General features: G+C 38.6%; 1 protein-coding gene across 2 annotated transcripts in view; it reads left to right on the top strand.

Annotated features, from left to right (window-relative positions):
* FAM114A2 (family with sequence similarity 114 member A2) overlaps positions 1-22,275 on the top strand; it is a 38,211-nt gene that overhangs the window by 2,663 nt on the left and 13,273 nt on the right. For both annotated transcript variants that reach the window (XM_060144078.1, XM_060144077.1), the window contains exons 2-11: positions 816-1,060; positions 1,405-1,504; positions 1,916-2,008; positions 4,624-4,715; positions 6,116-6,250; positions 6,743-6,901; positions 7,682-7,805; positions 11,344-11,423; positions 18,906-19,028; positions 19,515-19,654. In XM_060144078.1, coding sequence (XP_060000061.1) covers positions 830-1,060; positions 1,405-1,504; positions 1,916-2,008; positions 4,624-4,715; positions 6,116-6,250; positions 6,743-6,901; positions 7,682-7,805; positions 11,344-11,423; positions 18,906-19,028; positions 19,515-19,654 — 1,277 coding nt within the window. In that variant the 5' untranslated portion in view covers positions 816-829. The remainder of the gene's footprint in view (positions 1-815; positions 1,061-1,404; positions 1,505-1,915; positions 2,009-4,623; positions 4,716-6,115; positions 6,251-6,742; positions 6,902-7,681; positions 7,806-11,343; positions 11,424-18,905; positions 19,029-19,514; positions 19,655-22,275) is intronic.

The following is a 22,275-nucleotide window of genomic DNA, read 5'->3' as shown; positions in this document are numbered from 1 at the left end:
GGTACGGCTACTTTGGAAGAGAGTATGGCAGCTTCTCATAAAATTAAGCAAGTACTATCGATTGCACTCTGGTCATTTATTCCAGGGAAATGAAAGCCTATATTCCCATAAAAACCTGTATATAAATGTTCATAGCCATTTTATTCCTAATAGCCCTAAACTGGAAACAGCCCAGACATCCTTCAACAGGTAAATGGTGAAACAACTGAGATACATCCATACCAAAGAACACTACTCAGCAATAAAAAGGGAGAAACTAGTGGTACAACAACTTGGATGAATCTTGAGGGACTTATGCTGAGTGAAAAAAGTAAATCTCAATAGGTTACATACTGTGTGATTGCATTTATATAACATGTTGAAATGACAAAATTATAGAGATGGAGAATATCAGTGGTTGCTGTGGGTTAGGAGGAGGGTGGGACATGGCTAAAAATAGATAACACAAGGGATCCTTGTAACTGAATTATTCTGTATCCTGACTGTGGTAATCCTATTCTGTATCACATGAGTCTGTGCATGTGATAAAATTTCATAGAACTAATTACACACACACAAATGAGTGCATGTAAAACTGGTGAAATCTGAGTAATGTTGGAGGATTGTATCTTATCAGCATCCTGGTTGTGATATGCTATAGTTACACAAATTGTTCCCTTGGGGGAAACTAGGTGAAGGGTATATTAGATCTCTCTGTACTATTTCTTACACCTGCATGTGACTCGATAATCTCAAAAAGTTTATTCAAGTAACTTTTACCAAAAACAAGCTTATATAATTCATTTTTGGGGGTTGGGGGGCTTTTATTTTACCAGGCAATGATCTAATCATGTCGGATAAAGATGATATTGAGACTGAAGTGATAACTGAAGCAACTTCCATCCTTGAAGATGAGAACTGTGAGCCAACCAAGCATTTTGAGTCAGTTGACCAAAGTGCCAAGTCAGAGAGTAAATCAGAACCTGTAGCTTCTACTCGGAAAAGACCAGAGTCCAAACCTTCCAGTGACCTTGAGACTTCAGACGTTCTCCCTGTTCAGACATCACAGGCTGCAGGCAAAGTAAAGTATCTATTAAAACATTGAGATTAAAAAGTATTAGGGTTAAAAGGAATACGGAATCAGTACCAAATTGGGATTGCACCTATTTCTTTCTTTTTATAACCATGAAACAATTTTCTCAGTTCTATAAATGCTTTTATGAGTGGTTGCCTTTGCTATGTGGTGCTTACATTGAAGGTAACATACATCTGTCAGCCAAGCAATACACTTTTTGAGCCAACTAATATGTATCTGTTCACCCATACTTTTGGCCAATAATTAGCTACCTTGTATATACACTCTTATTTTCCTCTAATTTTTCCATTTTTCTTTGCCTTTGTTTTTCTGGCTACTGGGAAGAATAGGAGACTGTTTCCAAAGATGTACCCCAGACCGGATGGGGCTATTGGGGAAGTTGGGGCAAGTCCTTGCTCTCCTCAGCCTCAGCTACAGTAGCCACAGTAGGTAAGGTCATCAGTCATTTTATTCATTTTTGTGTGCATTTTGCTACAGATGTGTGTTCAAAACGACTTTGTTAATCATTCTTCTTCCATGATTACTCAAAGGCTTTATAGTTTGAAGATACATTAGTAATGATGGCTGATTTATACTGCCACTAGAATTGGTAACGTATTTCATTAGAAGGTTGACATTTAGGAATTAATATAAAACTATTCATTGGTGATAATGAATCAATTTTTTTTTCCTTTAGTAAGGATACACTCCCAAAGATGAGTTATATATGGTCAAAATAACATGTCTTCTGGTTGTAATGAATTTTAAAATCTGTGGTTTTAATTTTCAGCTTGTTTCTTCAGTTTTGGTGACTAGTAGCAAATAAATTCAAATATAAAAATGTTATTTTTTTCTCATTAGGACAAGGTATTTCAAATGTCATTGAGAAGGCAGAGACTTCCCTTGGAATCCCTAGTCCCAGTGAAATTTCATCTGAAGTCCAGTATGCAACAGGTCAGTATATGGAAACATTAAGGCCTAGAATTATAAACTGAAATGGAATAGTTAAGCTCATTTTTTTCAGTAGATGTTTTTTGACTGTCTGATATTCAGGGCATCATGGGGCTGATGAGAAATGGGATTTGGAATCTTTGGCTTTAACCACTCAGGTGTCTCTTTACTTTCCTCATCTATGAAATTGGGTGATATTTTATATTGCAGAGGACTGTTACAAACATTAAATAAGTAAAGCCATGAATGTAGATTGTAAAAATTGCCTTGCTTTGTGCTTGGCACAATTGAGTAAGAGCCCAGTAAGAGTTAGCTGAATTTGAATCTACTGTGGCATGAAAAAATGTTTTAATGTGTTAGTTTTGGTGCTGTTCCATGGTTCATTTTTTTAAGCCTTTTTTCTCTGTGCTTCGGTTTAGATAGTTTTTGTTGTGGCTTTAGGTTTACTGATCTTTTCTTCTGCTGTGTCTAATGCTGTTAAGTCCATTCAGTGACTTTTAAATTTTAGATATATTTTTCAACTCTAAAAATTCCATTTGTTTCTTTTTTTGTCTTCCATTTCTCACCTCCTCATGTATATATTTTAGTGTCCCTGACTGTCATCTCTGTCATTTGAATCTGTTTCTATTGACCATTTTTTTTCTTGCTTAGAGATAACATTTTCATTTCATTGATTGGATGCTGCACATTAGAAATGTTACCTTGCTGAGTGGATTTTGTAGTCCTTTAAAGGGTGTGAGTTTTGTTTGGAAGGCAGTTAAGATATTTGTAGCTTAGATTGATCTTTTGGTCTCGATTTTAAACTTCTTGAGGGTGATTTCTAGAGTAGCCGTTATTGTTAAGTGCTAGTCTAGATCAACTACCAAGTCTCTGACCCTTCTGAGATCTCTACCTAACTAGGTGTTTAACTAGGTCTTTAACTAGGTCTCTCTACTTGATTGGTTGGAAGTCAAATGTCTCTCAGCCTAGCATGAGCTTTGGGCATTGTTTAGTTTACAGCTCCATGGCAGTTCTTTGCCCAGTATCGTGGAATTTTCCAGTGCAGGAACAGCTTAGTATTCAGCCAAAGACTCAAGGGCACTCCTGTGTAGATAGTTGGAACTCTTTACCTCTGTATCTCCCTCCTCTCCAGTACAGGCATACCTTGGAGATATTGTGGATTCAGTTTCAGACCACTGCAATAAAGTGAATATCGCAAAAAACGAGTCTCACAAATTCTTTTTTGGGTTTTCCAGTGCATATAAAAATTTATACTATATTGTAGGCTATTAAACGTACAATAACATTATGTCAAAAAGAATAATGTACATACCTTAATTAAAAAATACCTCACTGCTGAAAAATACTAACCATTATCTGACAGCAGAGGATTGCACAAACCTTCAGTTTGTAAAAAAAAAGCAATATCTGCAGAGCACAATAAAGTGCTTGTGCTTCATGCACAAGGTATGAGGTATGCTTGTACTCTGACCTGCAAATTCCAGGTGCTTCAGCTTTCCTAGATTCCAGTCTCTGTCTCTTCTACTTAATAAGACTGCCATGCTCTGCTTGGGTTTCCCCTCCCTGTGCTGTGATCTGGAAAGCAAGCCAATCATAGAGTTCTCATCATTTGTTTCTCTTCTCTCCTGAACCATAGTACAGTACGGTCTGTAGTTCAATGTCTGGAGATAATTGTTTCTTATGTTTGTCCAGTTTTCTAGATGCTATGGTAGAAGGGCAAGTCTGACACCAGATAATCCATCATAGTTGGAAGCAGAAGTCCTCCCTACAATAGATTATTTGTTGATCTCCTGTAAGAGATTTTAGTGTTAATAAAATAGAACAGATTTTAAACAAATCTTTGTAATGCATGTCTGAATCCTGTGAAGAAGCATAATTTTCCAGGATAAAGTTTAAAGTAGACTGGATTTTTAAAAAGTCACATTTATTGAGTTATAATTTACGTAAAGTTCACTCTTTTTAGATACAATGATCCCTTGATATCCGTGGGGGGATTGGTTCCTGGAGCCCCCCCATGGATACCAAAATCCTCAGATGCTCAAGTTCTTTATGTAAAATGAGTATTCACGGGTTCAGCATCCATAGAACAGAGGGCCAACTGTATATAGTTTTACATATTTTAACAAACATACTGTCCTGTTTATGCTATGTAATCACAGTCCATTGTGATTATACAGATATAGAATATTTCTTATATTTGTATAGACAAGACTTGAGAATATTTTCATTCCTCCCCCCCCCCAAAAAAAATCCCCTCATGCCCCTTTGTAGTCACTCCCCTCCACCTATTCTTAGCTCTTGGCAACCACTGATCTGTTTTCTGACCCTGTGGTTTTACCCGTGCAGAAGATCATATGAATGGAATCACACAGTATATAGTCTGTTATATATGTCATAGGTTGTTCAAAAGACTGGATTTTGTTTTTGAAATGAAAATGAAAAACTGCCTTAACTTTTATTTTAAAATAGGCAAATGGTTTAAAATAATAAAACAAAAAGTACTAAGGCCTTGTGTGTTGGAAATAAAGTCTAATTTTTAAAAATTCATATAGATGCTAATAAAGCAAAACTATTTACAGACTGTCTCTTCATATTTACACATCCCTTCCCCACTATAGGAGACACAAATGCCAAAGAGAATGAAAACTCCTCTCCAATGAGTGGGCCATTTGGGGTATTCTCTACCATCTCTACTGCTGTTCAGAGCACAGTGAGTAAAAATTGCAAGGTGGCCTGCTTCCTTCCATGATTATAACGGGTTTTTGTCTCTTTCTCTTTCTTTTCCTTGAAAAGTCATGGGGACTGATTCCTCTTATGGGAATTCAAATTGCTGAAGATCATTCACTTTGATCTTAGGGTAGAGTGAGAGCTAACTTGAAAACTTAAAAGAAGTAAAAGAGGGAGCAGGAAATGCAGAGTAATAGAGAGGCAATGTACCTAATATTTTATGGACTAAGAATTCTTAGTTTGGTGGCCCTAGAAAAACATCTCTGCTTTACAAAAATATTTTTGTCATAATTATATCTTTTAGGCAAAGGGAAAATGAGATGTTTATGATAAATACTTATAAAACTATAGATGATTAGAAACATTTTTGAAAGGATTAAATAGGAAGCTTAATATCTTTCCTACATGAGGATAGATAGCTAGTACTTTTTTATTTTAACTTTTTTGTGTATTTTTTTTTTTTTTTTTTTGCGGTACACGGGCCTCTCACTGCCGTGGCCTCTCCCGTTGCGGAGCACAGCTCCGGACGCGCAGGCCTAGTGGCCATGGCTCACGGGCCCAGCCGCTCTGCGGCATGTGGGATCCTCCCGGACCAGGGCACGAACCTGCGTCCCCTGCATCGGCAGACGGACTCCCAACCACTGCACCACCAGGGAAGCCCTTAATTTTAACTTTTTATTGAAGTATAATCTGTATACAGATGAGTGAAATCATAAGTGTTCAGTTTAAATTTTCACGACATGAGCACATTCAGACTAAGAAACAGCAGGGTGGTATATCAGATGTCTCCCCTGTGCTGTCTCCCAGTCTTCTGTGCCTCCCCCTCTTGCCGTCTAAGATAACCACAATCCAGTCTTCTGCCATCATAGATTAATTTTCCCTGCTATATGAACAGAATCATACAGAATGTACTCTAGTGTATCTAGTTTCTTTCACTCATTATGTTTATATAATTTATCCACGGTATAGTTTGTGTGGTGTATTCCATTTTCTTTGTTGTATTCCATCGAGTGACTATGTAACATTTACTCATTCCAGGGTTGGTAAGTATTGGGGTAGTTTCCAGCTTTTACGTTTTATAATAGTACTGCTATGGGTGTTCTTATATGACTTTTGATGAAGCTCTACACACTTTTTTGAATATTTAACCATGCGTGGAGTTGCTGGGTCATAGGATATTCACATGTTCAGCTATAGTAGATACTGACAAATAATATTCCAAAGTGGGTATACTGCTTTACATTTCCACAAGCACTGTATGATTGTTTTAGTTGCTCCTTGTTCTTGCCAGTGGTTGCTATTGTTAGCCACTATTTTATGAAATGAAAACATGCAGGTGTCTTTTTTCAGTACTATTGTAATGAGGTTGCGTGTGTTTCCTAGGGAAAGAGTGTTATCAGTGGGGGTTTGGATGCCTTAGAATTCATTGGGAAAAAGACAATGGATGTAATAGCAGAAGGGGATCCTGGATTTAAAAGAACCAAGGGTCTGATGAACCGGACTTCCACACTGTCTCAGGTACTGTTTGCATTCCTGTCTGTATTTTGATCTGTATTTTTGCCTTTGGTAATTTGGGACCTTCTTATTATTTCCTTTTGAGGACTTTTCAGTGTTTTTTGTTTTGTTTTGTTTTGTTTTGTTTTTGGTAAGGGGATGCACAGCTCTAATGCTTAGAAAAATGCCCAGTTCTTTTTTTTTTCCTCCTCTTTCCTTTCTACAGGAGCCTCTTGTCAGTGCAATATAAGATGCCAAGCCCTTTCAGGGTTGTTATTAGATTAATGGTTAAACCACTGTCAGAGAAACACCTGGTTCCTGGGGTGTTATTTACCCTGTCTAGGAGCAAATTATGTGGTTATATTTTCCCTGCAGCTCCTGAGCCTATCCGATTTGAATCACAATTCCAAGAATGAAAGGGCAGTGTTACCCGTCTCAGTTTGCTTCCCTTGACTTTCAGAACTCACCCTTAAGCTCTTGTTACTTGTTGCAGTGTAATGCCTTGATCTCTTTCAGGTTTTAAGAGAGGCGAAGGAGAAAGAAGAGCTATGGACCACCAATGAGGTTACCATGGAAACGGACAAGAAAACTCATTATGGGCTACTCTTTGATGAATTTCAAGGCCTTTCACATCTAGAAGCTCTGGAGATGCTCTCCCGAGAAAGTGAAATAAAGGTAATTCCAAACCAAAAATTTCAACTGGAGTAGTCTTTAAGCAGAAGCACACTGCATAGTTTCTTTTCCTTTTGTGCAGTTGGAGGATGAAATGTATGTCAGGTAGAGGCTTGAGACTCTCTGAAAATACTGTACCAAAATAAACAAAAAAACTAATTTTTGAACAAATTTAAACAAAAATGGACAGATTGGGCTTCCCTGGTGGCACAGTGGATGGGAGTCCGCCTGATGATGCAGGGGACACATGTTCGTGCCCCGGTCCGGGAAGATCCCACATGCCGCAGAGCAGCTGGGCCTGTGAGCCATGGTCGCTGAGAGCCTGTGCTCTGCAACGGGAGAGGCCACGGCAGTGAGAGGCCCGCGTACCGCAAAAAAAAAAAAAAAAAAAAAAGGACAGGTTAACAAAGAGGTCTTAATAGCATATCTATTATTTTTCCTTCATCTTGTTCTTTTTTTTTCTTTTTATAAGTTTCTTTGGCTTAAGCTGCCAGTTTGGATACCGTTACCTGTTAGCATTTAATTGATTCAAGACTATTCCATTTCCTCCTAATTTCTAAGCTGTTGTTAAGCACTAATAATTTCCAGACATTTCTGGCTTATATTATTTTTGGAAGCACAATTCTCCGTACCTTTCTTTGATGACCTGCCTCTTGTATTAAGGTTCTTGAGGAAGAGCTTGTGAACTCATACTTTTAATTTTAATATGATCCATAGCCTCTTCATTTGAGAATGTTTTTCTTTTTCTCTCATACTCCCACTTACTATTTTATATCAATTCAGGTGAAATCTATTCTTAATTCTCTAAGTGGAGAAGAATTGGAGACTCTGAAATGTGAATTGGAGCAACTCAAAGAAGCATTTTCCCTAGCAGAGTTCTGTGAGGAAGAGGAGGAAGAGAAGAAAGGTAACATGGAAATCCAGCATCTGAGTGGGAGGGATGTAGTGTGTTTATATGCAGTGATTGTCCTTGAAATAAATCTCTCCAATTACATTAACTCTTTTTTAAAAATTGAAGTGTAGTTGATTCACAGTATTGTGTTAGTTTCAGGTGTATAGCAAAGTAATTCAATTATATACATATATTTTTCAGATTGTTTTCCATTATACGTTATTACAAGATATTGAATATAATTCCCTGTGCTATACAGTAAATCCTTGTTGCTTATCTGTTTTATGTATACTAGTTTGTATCTGTTAATCCCATATTCCTAATTTATCCCCCCTTCCCCTTTCCCCTTTGGTAACCATAAGTTTGTTTTCTGTGTCTGTGAGTCTGTTTCTGTTTTGTATATAGATTGATTTGTACTATTTTTTTTAAGATTCCACATAAAAGTGCTATCATACAGTATTTGTGTTTGCCTCTCTGACTTCACTTAGTATGATAATCTCTAGGTCCATCCATGTTGGTGCAAATGGCAATATTTCATTCTTTTTATGGCTGAGTAGTAGTCTCTTCTGTGTATATATACCACATCTTCTGAAACCAATTGTCTGGTTATGTAATATCTTGCTAAATGGTATCTTACTCTATGTAAAAGAGTCCTGATATGAAATGGTCTTTGAATATGAGTTTTTAAAGCTGTCTTGAGGTATTGAGAAGGCAATAAGCATGGTGGATAAAAGGATGGGTTTTGGAGTTAGACCTGAGTTCTAAATCAAGATCTGCCATTTATTAAGCCATGCAACTTTGTGAAATTACTTAACCCTGAGTGTCTGGTTCCTCAACTGTGAGTAGAGGTAGCTAATTCCTCTCAGTTTGTTATAAGGACTAAATAAAATATTATGTTTAATGTGTGGCTCATAGTAAACACTCAACAAATGGTGGCTATTATTTTCATTATTAGGATGGCATAAGTAAATAAATAAAGATCTGCATTTTCAAAGTCTCACTTAGCAGGAAACCTATAAATTAATTTTGATTTGCTTAAGTTGCTCCATTGTACTTAACTAAGCCCTGGTGTGACAATCCCTGGTTATTTATGAACTTAATTAAGGTTATTTGTACATAGTGCCTAACAGGATTTGTTTAATTTAGTTGACATCTGGCTTCACATAGTGATCAGAAATCCTGATCTTTAAATACCATTCAGAGGACTCTAAGGGAATTTCTAAACAGATGGATTTGTGTCTATAATATTTTTATTCCCTGTTTGCCTGAGATCAGGATTCTGCAAAGATAGCACTGGAGTGCTGCATGCCACCCTTCCCAATGGCCCTCCGCAGTGATTTTGGTTGAGAATGCAACACTGACCTTGGTATTTAATTATATCTCAATGAAGTTTTTTTTAAAAAAGTGGTAGCAGAGGGGAGAGAAAACCACAGAACCTAGTTCTGGTGATGTTGATCATCTTCAGTTTCTATCAGCTTCCTTAGCCCTTGTCCCTCTATCTTATATACTCAATGCCTTCACTTTTTTAGGAGACTTCCTGCTTGAGGTGCCAGCCTCTCTCCTGAGTCCCTCCAAAGCACTAACCCTGTCTCCCTTCCATCCTTACATGCTTTATTCTAATGCAGCAACTGCTTTTTATGCTCAAGTCTCTGGGGAGTACACGACAAGGATCTCCATTTTTTCCCCCTGTATTTTAATTTACCTTATTATTTTTTTAAATATTAATTTTTTTTGTTTTTTAGATTCCACATATAAGTGATAACATAGTTTTTGTCTTTCTCTATCTGACTTATTTCTCTAAGCATAATACCCTCCAGGTCTATACATGTTGCAAATGCAAACATTTTTTGATGAACGCTTAGCAGTAAAAGGTTTTTGAGCACTTAGACCCAATATGTGTATATTTGAATGTGTATAAATTATACACATATACTACCATAGTAATATATTATTTACATTCTAAAGTACATCCTAAAAAAGTACTTCTTGAAGAATGAGATAAATGACTACAAGTAAAAGTTGCATTTTTTTCCTCCTGCACTCAGTTTTTTGTGAACCCTTTGAGGTGCTTGCATCCCACTTGGATTCAGATCCATCCCTTGTCTCACATAATTTAGAGCTTAACTGGGAAAGCAAAATGCCTTCCTGAGAGTCAGGTTTTTAGTAGAATATGATTTAGGAGTTGTTTACATGATTTATATAGGTCACAGTTGTATCATTTAGTGAGATCGGCTTTTCCCAAACTATGTTATACCTGGGATCACTAAACCCTTTGAATTCTCTGCCTTGAATGCCAAGAGAGGACAGAAGAGCAGATGGAGAGAGAAGAACCAAGACAGATTTTTTTTCCTAAGGATTCTGGGGAGAAAGCATGTATGAAGCAGTAGTAATTTGCCTTGGTAACCATGAACTGGTGTCTAAGAAATACTCACATAGATTGTAAGTGCTAAGAGATTTCTGTGTACAGGATTTCTCTCTGTAGTCTTTGGTGGAGAGAAAACTTGGGCTGGGCTTCAAAGAGGAGATTGGATAGGATTTAGATGAATAGAGAGGAAAAGAGCCATTTCCTGTCATTTGTTTGGATGTGTTGATTGTTTTTGATCTTGACTCACCTGTTTGTTTGCATGTTTCTCAGGTATTAAGTATTCCATGTTCCACATCATCGCTCATCAAGCTTATTCCAAAGCTTCCTTACTATCCTTCCAACATTCTGGAATCCTCTTCCTTTCTTATTACCTACCCTTATTCTTATCTGGATCCTGGAATATTGCCTCAGGCTTCCTGCCTCCCTTCATGTTTCTCTTTTTATTTCATTCCCACCAGGAGCTAAAGTGATCTTTCTAAAATTTTAATTGGACTTACCTGTCTCTGTATAAAACTATTCAGCAGCTCCTCATTCTCTTAATAAAAGTTTGAATTCTTCACCATGGTTTATGATGCCCTTTATTACCTGGATCCTGCTTACTTTCCTAGCTTCATTCTACCCCTCTTCTCTTTCTTCCATTAGGACACTCCCAACCATGTTAAACTTCTTGCCCCGCTTTCTTTCACCTCTGGATCTTTGTACTTGTTTTCTCTGCCTGAAGCTCTTCCATTCTCCTGGCTAACTTGTACTTGTTTTTTATGTCCCAGCTTAAATTCCATTTCTTTGGAAGCACATGCCTCTTACCCACTTAGTACTCTGCTTTCATCACTTTTCCATTCATACTTCTAGGATGTAATCCAAAGAGCATAGGCTGTGGACTGGGGGTGGGAAGCCCAAGGTTTGACTCCTTATTTGTTATGAGATTTGGGGATATAAATTAACCTCTTCAAGCCCTAGTTTCTTCATCTCGAAAATGGGATAATGACGCATTTTTTTTAGAAGCCTATTGGAAGAATTCATCAGTAAAATATACATAAAAGGATTCTGTAAGCACTAAAGCACCTTGCTCATATAATTTGCTTCTGCTGTTTTTACTGCTACAGCTGCTACTATCATTCCTCTTCTCTCTCCCTGCAATGATCCTCACCAGTCTTTCTGCAGTGTTTTATGTGGGACTTGTTTTTCTAGGGGATGAAGACTTTACCAAAGAGATAACAGAGGTATTTTCCCAGCTGCATGTCTCCTCCAAACCAGAGAAGCTTACTAGGGTAAGTTTTCCTTCTTGCTGATTTTCAATTTTTTACATATATATTTAGTGGATAAAGAATGTAAGGTTGTAAATTCCTGGCAAGGATGTCACCAAAACCGAGGGTATATTCTGAGTTCCATACCTCCTGTCTCCCTCTTGGTCTCGCAGGTTAGTGTGCTAAACGCACACTGCACCCCCTTACCCCCAGCCCCCCAACACATCTGCCATCCTCACCTGTTTCCATTTGGAATGCTTTGCTTGTCTGAAAGCTTAAGTTAGGCCATAGCATTGGTCAGTTAAAGTTGGCAGCACCCATCAGCCATCATGATACCAATGGGCTAGTGCTCTATTGAGGGCTCACTGTTCTCAGGGCTCTGAGTGATTCTGAGATGATGGGATGTGGCCCCTGCCTTTAGGTAGCTGGAGTTTGCCATTTCCCAGAGCCCAGTAACTCAGATAATGACCACTTAGCTTGTGGAAATGAGAGAGTCCATGGCCTGAACCTTGGTCTTTGGTAGTGATGCCTGAGCTGTCTTCAGTCAAAGCTCAGAGTGGGTCGGGAGATACTGTTTCCAGGGTAGTACCCGCCTAGCATATACACCAGTGCCAGCTCTTGGGACAGTATTCTTTGGGTCTTGGGCTGCTTGCTGCCTCTTCACCCTCTTCTCGAGAAATATCTTAGGATCGGTTAGCAGCAGCACCCATTGCTTCCTGGCCAGGGAGAGCTGATAGCCATTGTATAGTCATCAGAGTCACCTCTTGCGTACCCCACGGTAAGGAATAGGATGCTTCAGGGAAGTTACCCTGCTCTCCCATGCCCATTAAAAACACTGCATTCTCCAAGAAAGGTTTTCAGAACCTTGCGTCAGCAGCTCCTCTCCCTCATCTTGTCTGTAGCACTTTATGCCACTTTCTAGCTTGTGTTATAGTGTTTTTTGTTTTGGAAGTAATAGCAAACTTAGAAAAAAGTTGCAGGAAAAGTACAAACAACATTCATATAGCTTTTATGCAGATACACCTATTAGCATTTCACTGCATTTGCTTCATCATTTGTGCTTGCAAATATGTTCTCTTTCCCTCTTCCTATCCCTTCCTCTCCACCTCCCCCATAGACACACACACGTTATTACTATTATTGGGACTTTTTTTTTTTTTTTTTTTGGCCATACCGTGTGGCATGCGGGATCTTCAGTTCCCCAACCACGGATAGAACCCATGCCCTCCCGCACTGGAAGTGTGGTGTCTTAACCACTGGACTACCAGGGAAGTCCCTGGGACTATTTTTTGAGAGTAAAATGTAAGCATTATAGCCCTGTACTCCTAAATATTTCAATATGTATCTCCTAAGAATATGGATATTCCCTTCTATAACCACACAAATTATCAACTGCAATAAATTTAACATTGATACCATACTTTATTTAATCTGTTGTCCACATTCCAGTTTTGTCAATTGATCTGATAATGTCCTTCATATCCAACTTTTTCCTCTAATGTTGGAGCCAGTACATGATTGCGAATTGTATTTAGTTGTCACGTACTTTGTCTCTTTTAATCTATATTTGCTTTGTTTTGTTTTTTTGTTTGTTTTAGTCTCTTTTAATCTGGAAGAGTTCCTTAGCTTTTCTTTGTCTTTTATGATTTTGACATTTTTGAGAAATACAAGCCCCTTCCCCCTTTATAAAGTTAGAGTATTCCTCATTTGAGTGTTGTCTGGTGTTCTCTCATGATTAAAATCAGGTTATGCATTCTTGTAAGTGATGTTGTATCCTGCACAGGGTACCATATCTAGAGGCACATGATGTCCATTTGTCCCTTATTGGTGATGTGTTGTCTGATTTCTCACTGTATAGTTATGATTTTGTTCCTTTGCTGCTAATGAGCTTTCTGTGGGGAGACATTTTAAGACCATACAAATATCCTGCTCCTCATGATTTAGCATCCTAGATTTAGCAACGATTCATGATTCTTGCTGCACCAGTCTTTACTGTGATGGTTGCTGAATGATGATTTGTTTCAATCCCAGTACGTGCTCCACATTTACCAGTGAGCTCTCGGCATTCTACTTATAATTAAGAGCTCTCCCTTCTCCCCTTATCTCTTTATTATCTGTTTGTTATTGATATGGTCTCATGGGTTTCTATTTTTTCCCCCATTGGTTTGTAATTCATTACTGTCCTTAATTATTTTGCTGTTCAAATTGTCCTTCAAGCTGACTCCTGTGTGACATGCCCCCGCTATTTGAATATTTCCTTATTTTCTGGCATAATGAGATCTTGTACCTTCCATATTTCTCTCCAGAATGAACCTTTTCTTCAAGGAGCCATGGTTCCTTTTTGATATTACAGGACAAAACCTGGATGCTAGGTGTGCTCATCGCTTGGGGTATCTTTGCTTCTAGGCCCTGTTGGCCTAGGAAATGTATTCAAGTACACATACGTGCACCTGTGTGTGTGTGTGTGTGTGTGTGTGTGTGTGTGTCCATGTATATGCTCACATACATATTTTAGAGATCATGAGTTCACACTGATAAGTCCAGTTTCAGTCCATTCTTACAGGTTCTTCCTTGCCTCTCCCCATTATACATTTGTATCTCTTTTTCATAGTAAGAACTCTGTCTCCCAACAACATTACGGCATTTCCTAATTTCCCTAGTCCTGTAATGCATCTGAAATGTTTCCCTTGCTTTGCCTATACTACTATAAAACCAAACTATAAAAAAATTTATGATATATTTATTGTCTCCCCATGTTAATTTAATTTCATCTTTGAATATATAGAGTATTAATATGTTTTCAAAACTATTAGAGTATTAATATGTTTTCAAAACTATATAGAGTATTAATATGTTTTCAAAAACTAAAAGTCAAAACTGTACAAAAAATATGTTCAGAAGTGTCACTTCCTCTCAATTCCCACCCACTTCACTCTCCCCTCTCCTTTTAGATATTAAACTTTCTTGTTTTCCAGCATATCCTTCCTGTGTTTCTTTTTTAGATAAGCAGATATATTTTAAAGACAAGCAGATATATTTTCTTATCTCCTTCTTATATAAAAGTTAACATACTATTAATATATGTATTCTTCAGCACTTTATTCACTTAACTGTATGCAAATGTATTTTCATAAAATTATCATTGCTTTTTGTTTGTTTGTTTTGTTTTGTTTTGCGGTACGCGGGCCTCTCACTGTTGTGGCCTCTCCCGTTGCGGAGCACAGGCTCTGGACGCGCAGGCTCAGCGGCCATGGCTCACGGGCCCAGCTGCTCTGCAGCATGTGGGACCTTCCCGGACCAGGGCACGAACCCGCGTCCCCTGCATTGGCAGGCGGACTGTCAACCACTGCGCCACCAGGGAAGCCCCTGTTTGTTTGTTTTTAAATGTGTGTCTCTTACCTCCCATTCTAAAACTTAAATTTCTTCAAGGCTGACTCTGTGCTTTATCAGTTCTTAAAATCCCAGCTTTGCCATCTTTTACTTTCTGTGTGGTCTTAAGCAAGTTGCTTAACCTCTCTGTGCCTCAGCTTCTCTGTCTGTGAGGTAGGGATAATGTAGGGTTCCTGTGAGGATTTAATGTGTTAATACACACAGAGCTCTTAAAAGTGCCAGGCCCGTAGTAAATACTCACTGTTTATGGTCCTAAAGAAGCTAGCTCAGTATGTTATACATTTAGATGTTCGATAAACATATATACAATAAACCTTTATTTTGCTAGGTGCTAGGGAAACAGTAATGAAAGAGACATAGTTACTCTGCTCAAATAGATCATCATAATAAATAAATTGTTTTTAAAAAGTAACCCCTTACCTATCTGGTAGTCCTAGTCATTCTCTAAAAGCAATCTTTGTATTGTTTATATTTTGGGTGTTGAGACTTAAGATGTAGAATGATTAAGGATCAGGGCCTGATTATTTCCAGGAATTTATATGAGAGTCTGTATGATGCAGGGGAAAAGCAGTGAAGCAAAAGTCTGAGAACACAGTTCTGATTCTTATTGTGACTCTCACATGTGATGTAGGCAAATCTCATTTGTTCTCCAGGCCTCATTTTTTTCAGCTGGAAAAAAAAATAAGTTGTTGGAGAAGCTAAGCTCAAAGGTGCCTTTTAATTCCAAAGTCTCTAGATCTCATCAGTGGGACGTTCCAGACTGAATTCTGGGTGTGGAGGGTGGCTAGCATTGGTTTTGTTTTGTTTTGTTTTGTTTGTTTTTGTGGGTACGCGGGCCTCTCACTGTTGTGGCCTCTCCCGTTGTGGAGCACAGGCTCCGGACGCTCAGGCTCAGCTGCCATGGCTCACGGGCCCAGCCGCTCCACGGCATGTGGGATCCTCCCGGACCGGGACACGAACCCGCCTCCCCTGAATCAGCAGGCAGACTCTCAACCACTGCGCCACCCGGGAAGCCCTTGGTTTGGTTATTTTTTAATTTATTTTATTTATTTATTTTTGGCTGCGTTGGGTCTTTGTCGCTGTGTGTAGGCTTTCTCTAGTTGCGGCGAGCAGGGGCTCATCTTCATTGCAGTGTGTGGGCTTCTCATTGCAGTGGCTTCTCTTATATGGAGCACAGGCTCTAGGTGCGTGGGCTTCAGTAGTTGTGGCACGCAGGCTCAGTAGTTGTGGCTCGTGGGCTGTAGAGCGCAGGCTCAGTAGTTGGGGCGCACGGGCTTAGTTGCTCTGCGTCATGTGTGATCTTCCCAGATCAGGGATCGAACCTGTGTCCCCTGCATTGGCAGGCAAATTCTTAACCATTGCGCCACCAGGGAAGTTCCAAGCATTGGTATTTTTTGAAAGGGATATAAATTACATTGAGTTGGCACAATAGATTATAATAACTTAATATATTTATTAGAGAGGTTATTTTGAGTATGTATTATGCCTACTAAAATATCTCCAAGTAAGTTAAATTTATAGTATCAGATTTCTTTTTGTTTTATGTGGCCTTATATCTCTCTATTTTTCTTCTTTTTTCCATCTCACATAAATCAGTGTCTGTTTTTTGTCTGGGTTCATAGGTTGTGCTCTAACTCATTCATGTTGTACCCTTGGGTGTAGCCCCACTTATTGATCCTTAAAGGCTCAGCCCCAATACTATGTCTGTAATAAAGCCTGTGATTCTCTCAGTTTTCAGTTGGAATGACTCTCAACGTCTTCTCTGGATTCCTATTGCCTGGTTACAGCTCTGAACACATTCTGTGTATATAAAGTTACTCAAGTGGATGACTTAATTTAATGACAGTAAACATTTCATTAGAAACCAGGACTCTTCTCAGTTGCAAATGACAGAAACTCAAGTCAGACTGGCTTAAGAAAAAGGCACATTTATTAGCTCATGGAACTAGAAAACTAAGGGGCAACACTGGCTTCAGGCATGGCTCTCCACCCAGAAACTTGTCCCTTCTCTATCTCTTGACTCTGCTTTCTTCTGTTCATTCTTAGGGATGCTTTTCCACATGATGGTAAGATGATTACTGGCAGCTTCAGGAGACTTTTTCCAGTTGAGTAACTCCAACAGAAAGAGGACTTCCCTTTCCCAGTAATTTTATGAGATGTCCTAAGGCTGATGCCCATTGACCTAGCTTGGGTCACTTTTCCATCCATGAACTAATTACTGTATAGACAGGGGGATTAATTTCTTGGTAGTTAAACCTGAATCATTTGCCAACCCTTGGAATCAGAGGATGAAAGTAACCCCATCCAAACCACATGAACTGAGAAAAATCTAGAACTTACTGCCAAAAGAAAGGAGATATATATGCCAACTAGGTAAAAACAGTAGATATCTCTCAACGCTATAGGGAACATCTGGGTGCACTAATCCAAATAAGATACTACCACTGTAATAATGTAGTTTATTTAGGAGATAACACATAGTTAATTCCAGTGTATTTTGGTAAGTACTAAGTTGAAGGTGTACTTAGGGGACTGTGGACGTACAGAAAAGGGTTGTTGAAGTGCCCAATCTCCTGGGATGCCTTTGAAAGTTACTTGGAGCAGACAGTGTTTGGGTGGAGGACTGAAAAAAAAATGAGTTGCCTTGATTTAGGGGAAAAAAAAATGGAAATGACACTTTGGACTAAGGGAATACCATGAACAAAGAACAGGCATATTACAGGTCATTATTACCAGATCATAAAGTGGGAAGTGGTAAGAGATGAAGCTAGAGAAGTAGGTAGAGTAGGTCATGGGCATTTTTTAGATCATGTCAAAGAGCATGATCTAGTGGATGGAGAGCCATTGAAGAAAAGCAGAGTGATCAGCTATGGGCTTAAATAGATCACTGGTACCATTATGGAAGATGGATTTAAGAGGAGCCATATCAGAAGCAGGGAGACCAATCAGAGTGCTCTTGCCATAGAGTAGATTTGAACTTAAGTGGTGGTAATAGAGAGGAAGAGCAAAGTGGAGAAATACATACGGTAAAATCAGACTATCTTGGTGATTGGAAAGGAAGAATCTAGGATGGCTCGTGTATTTTGGCTTGGATGACTGGTATATGGTGGTTCTTCTAAAGCTCAAGGGAATAAGAGAGGATGAAAAATTTAGGGATAGGGAGAGAAAGATGATGAATTTAAATTTTGCACATGTTATATGTGAGACAGATGCCTATAGGATATCCTGATGCGTATGTCCAGAAGGGAGTTGGAATGTTGTTTTCAGAAGTTAGTGCTGGAAATAAGGATTCAGGAGTCAGCAGCAGGTAGGAAATAGTTAAAATTACTGAAATAGGATCGATGGAGAGGGGAGGGAGTAGGGTGAGATAAGTAGAGAGCCAAGGCTGCTATTTGGGACTAAGAAGGGGTATGGGGGACTTCCTAGAGTGACGGGAAAGTTCTGTATCCTGATCTGGGTCACAGTTACACAGGCATATACACATGTAACCTGTCATGCTCTGAAGATTTGCTCACTTTACTGTGTGTAAGGTACACCTCAGTTTAAAAAAAGCCAAAGAATTAGAGGGAATGTGTGGTCACAGATGTTAAGTGTTGTAAGGAGATCTAGTAAGTTAAGTACTGAAAAGCTAGATGGTATGTTTGTTTGGGTGAGAACAAGAACACTGACTTCCATGATGCTAAAATGTTCCTGGTGGGTGCACAGTAATCTTGGTGAACTGAATCGAATTGCTGATGGACTGCACAGTCATCCCTTGATATCCTCAGAGGTATCCTGGTTCCAGGGCCCCCTGTTGATACCAAAATTGAGGGATGCTCAAGTCCCTGATATAAAATGGTGTGGTATTTGCATATAACCTACATACATCCTCTGGTATATGTTAAATCACCTTTTGATTGCTTATAATACCTAATACAGTGTAAATGCTGTGCAAATAGTTGTACATACAATGTAAATGCTATTTAAGTTGCCAGCACTTGGCAAATTTAGGTTTTGCTTTTTGGAACTTTTTGGATTTTTTTTTTTTTCCGAATATTTTTAAACTGTGGTTGGTTGAATCTGAAGATGTGGAAGCTGTGTAGATGGAGGGCCAACTATAATCTTTTTCTTATTTAGGCAAGAAATACAGCCTGTGAATGGATCAGGACATCTCTGGCCAAACCATTAGAAGAGAAGGAAGAAGGAAAAAAACAGTTGGAAGCAGAAAAAATTGAGCAAATCAATAACAATTCAATAGAGGTAATGAAAACAACTAAGGCTTTTTTTTTTTCAATGTGGTATCGCAATTAGGGACGTAAGCACCTATTTTGTTGTACTGCTATCCATAATTTCTACCTTGTGATCCAAGATCGCAACATCTTAGTTCTAGACTATAGGATGCAAGGAGTGAAGAAAAAGAGACAAAGGGTGCATGTATGTGGTGTCATGAGAAGGTTCCCAGAAGCTGCACATGACACTTTTTATTCAAATCTTTTGGCTAAAACTTAGTCACATGGTCACACCTGACTTCAGGGGAGCCTCTGTTTTTATAGCTATGAGCCCAGTTATAAAATTATATAGCTACTATGGAAGAAGAGGAGGTTTATTGAAGGGCAGCTATTAGTCTCTGTTGCTTTCAAGATATTGTATACTTCAGTATGGAAGAAGCAAGGTGGTGTCATTTCCTCTTGTATTAAAAAAAACAATGCTCTGTGTTGTTATGCTTTGTTTTGTTTTTCCGTCCAGGATATCCATGCATTTGCAATCAGGAGCCTAGCAGAACTGACTGCCTGCTCAATTGAACTGTTTCACAAAACAGCGGCTCTGGTTCTGCATGGCAGGAAGCAGGAAGTAACAGCCATAGAAAGGAGCAGAGCCCTTTCCCAGTAAGTGTAATGAGTATCCCTCTAAATGATACAGTTTGCTGAAAGAGCTTTCTCAGTTTCTTTCCAAAGTTTTAGAAACTTTCCTCTCAGTAAGATGCTGTTCACATTGCACCATTCACATCTTAGAGGTTTGTTCATTTTGGGTTTTAGTTAATAAGTAGCCAAGGGTGGTGTTTATTTTCATTGAGCCATAAATCTATATTATAAATCTGCCCTTTTTTATTAACCAACTCATACTCGGAAAACTAGTTTTTTTTTTTTTTCAGATCACTGACCTTAATTGAAGTAGAATTTTGCTTAAGTGAAAACAGAAAGTAGTTCTAATAACCTCAGTTCTTAATAACAGTTGTTGGTTATTGAGTGCTAATTATATGCCAGGTGCCATGCTAAGGGATTTATGTGTATCATTTCTAATCTTTAAAAACAACCCTCAAGATAAATAATCAGTCCAGCTTTAAAAATGAGGAAACACAAACATAAGAGAAGTTAAGTAAATTATGCCCCGGTTGTGCAGACTGGGATTTAAACCCAGGTCTATCTAAGTTTCAAACCGTATTTTTCCAGTATATTGCTGGTTTTGAACAAAAATTTGAAAAATGATAGAATGTAGGTAGTCACAGGAGGAAAAAAACCCTTACTGTTTTCTAAATAAATCTCCTAATTAAATAATGAGAATTTTCATTGGAGGAAAAAACATGAGTGAGAGTGTCTAGTGTGTTAGGATTGGAAGGGACCCTTGATGTTCTCTCGGCCATTTCTTCACCTACGGTTTCACTGCCCCTCTACAACATCCCGTAAGAAGGGGCCTAGTTTTGTCTTAAACATCCTTAGGATGAGGGATTCACAATCCCAAAGCAGACTATTCTTTAGAAAACTAGCTATTTCCACTGCATGGAATGCTCTTCCAGTCATGGCTCTTTCCTTCACTGAATTTCCTTTACTTCTTAGAGGGTCCTTTTTCACCACCCTATCTAATACTATCTTCTACCATTTTCTCATTCTTTTTTTCTTTTCTCTAACTCTAATTCACTATTACATTGATCAGTTTAACCTCCTCAAGGGTAGGATTTTTATTTTGTTTTATTTTTTAATTTATTTTTTAATAAAAAAATGTCTTATAGGGCTTCCCTGGTGGCGCAGTGGTTGAGAGTCCGCCTGCCGATGCAGGGGACGCAGGTTTGTGCCCCAGTCCGGGAAGATCCCGCATGCCGCGGAGCGGCTGGGCCCGTGAGCCATGGCCGCTGAGCCTGCGCGTCCGGAGCCTGTGTTTTGCAATGGGAGAGGCCACAACAGTGAGAGGCCCGCGTACCGCAAAAAAAAAAAAAAAATGTCTTATAAAATTTTTGAAGGTTACCTTCCATTCACAGTTATTACAAAATATTGGTTATATTCCCCATGTTGTTATTACAAAATATTGGCTATATTCCCCATCCTTGAGCTTGTCTTACACCCAGTAGTTTGTACCTCCCACTTCCCCACCCCTATATTGCCCCTCCCTCCCTCTCCCCACTGGTAACCACTAGTTTGTTCTCCATATCTGTGAGTCTGCTTCTTTTTTGGTATACTCACTAGTTTGTTGTATTTTTTAGATTCCTCATATAAGTGATTTCATACAGTATTTGTCTTTCTCTGTCTGACTTATTTCACTTAGCATAAATGTCCTCCAAGTCCATCCATGTTGCTGCAGATGGCAAAATTTCGTTCTCTTTTATGGCTGAGTAGTATTCCATTGTGTATATATACCACATCTTCTTTATCCATTCATCTGTTGATGGACACTTAGGTTACTTCCATATCTTGGCGATTGTGAATAATGCTGCTGTGAACATTGGAGCGCATGTATCTTTTCGAATTAGTGTTCTTGTTTTTTTGATATATACCCAGGAGTGGAATTGCTGGGTCATATGGTAGTTCTATTTTTAGTTTTTTGAGAAACCTCCATACTACTTTTCACAATGGCTGCACCAATTTACATTCCCACCAACAGTGTACAAGGGTTCCCTTTTTTCCATGTCCTCACCAACATTTGTTATTTGTGTTCTTTTTGTTGATAGCCATTCTGACAGGTGTGAGATGATATCTCGTGTGTTTTTTTGTTTGTTTTTTTAATTTTTATTGGGGTATAGTTGATTTACAATGTTGTGCTAGTTTCAGCTGTACAGCAAAGTAAATCAGTTGTACATATACATACATCCATTCTTTTTTTTGGAGATTATTTTCCCATGTAGGCTATTGCAGAGTATTGAGTAGAGTTCCCTGTGCTATACAGCAGGTTATTATTAGTTATCTATTTTATATATAGTAGTGTGTATTCACCAGTCCCAACCTCCCAGTTTATCGCTCCACCCCCACCACCCCCCCGCTCCACATCCCCTGGTAGCCATAAGTTTGTTTTCTACATCCATGACTCTACTTCTGTTTTGTAAATAAGTTCATTTTTACTCTTTTTTTTTTAAGATTCCACATATAAGCGATACTATATGATATTTGTCATTCTGTGTCTGACTTACTTCACTCAGTATGACGATCTGTAGGTCCATCCATGTTGCTGCCTCATGTGGCTTTGATTTGCATTTCCCTGTTACATTTTCGAATTCTTTACTTGCTTTCATATCACCATC

This window comes from Lagenorhynchus albirostris, chromosome 3 (assembly GCF_949774975.1).
Source record: "Lagenorhynchus albirostris chromosome 3, mLagAlb1.1, whole genome shotgun sequence".
Taxonomy (NCBI): domain Eukaryota; kingdom Metazoa; phylum Chordata; class Mammalia; order Artiodactyla; family Delphinidae; genus Lagenorhynchus; species Lagenorhynchus albirostris.
The sequence above is the reverse complement of the archived record's forward strand: the minus strand, read 5'-3'. Positions and strand labels throughout refer to the sequence as shown.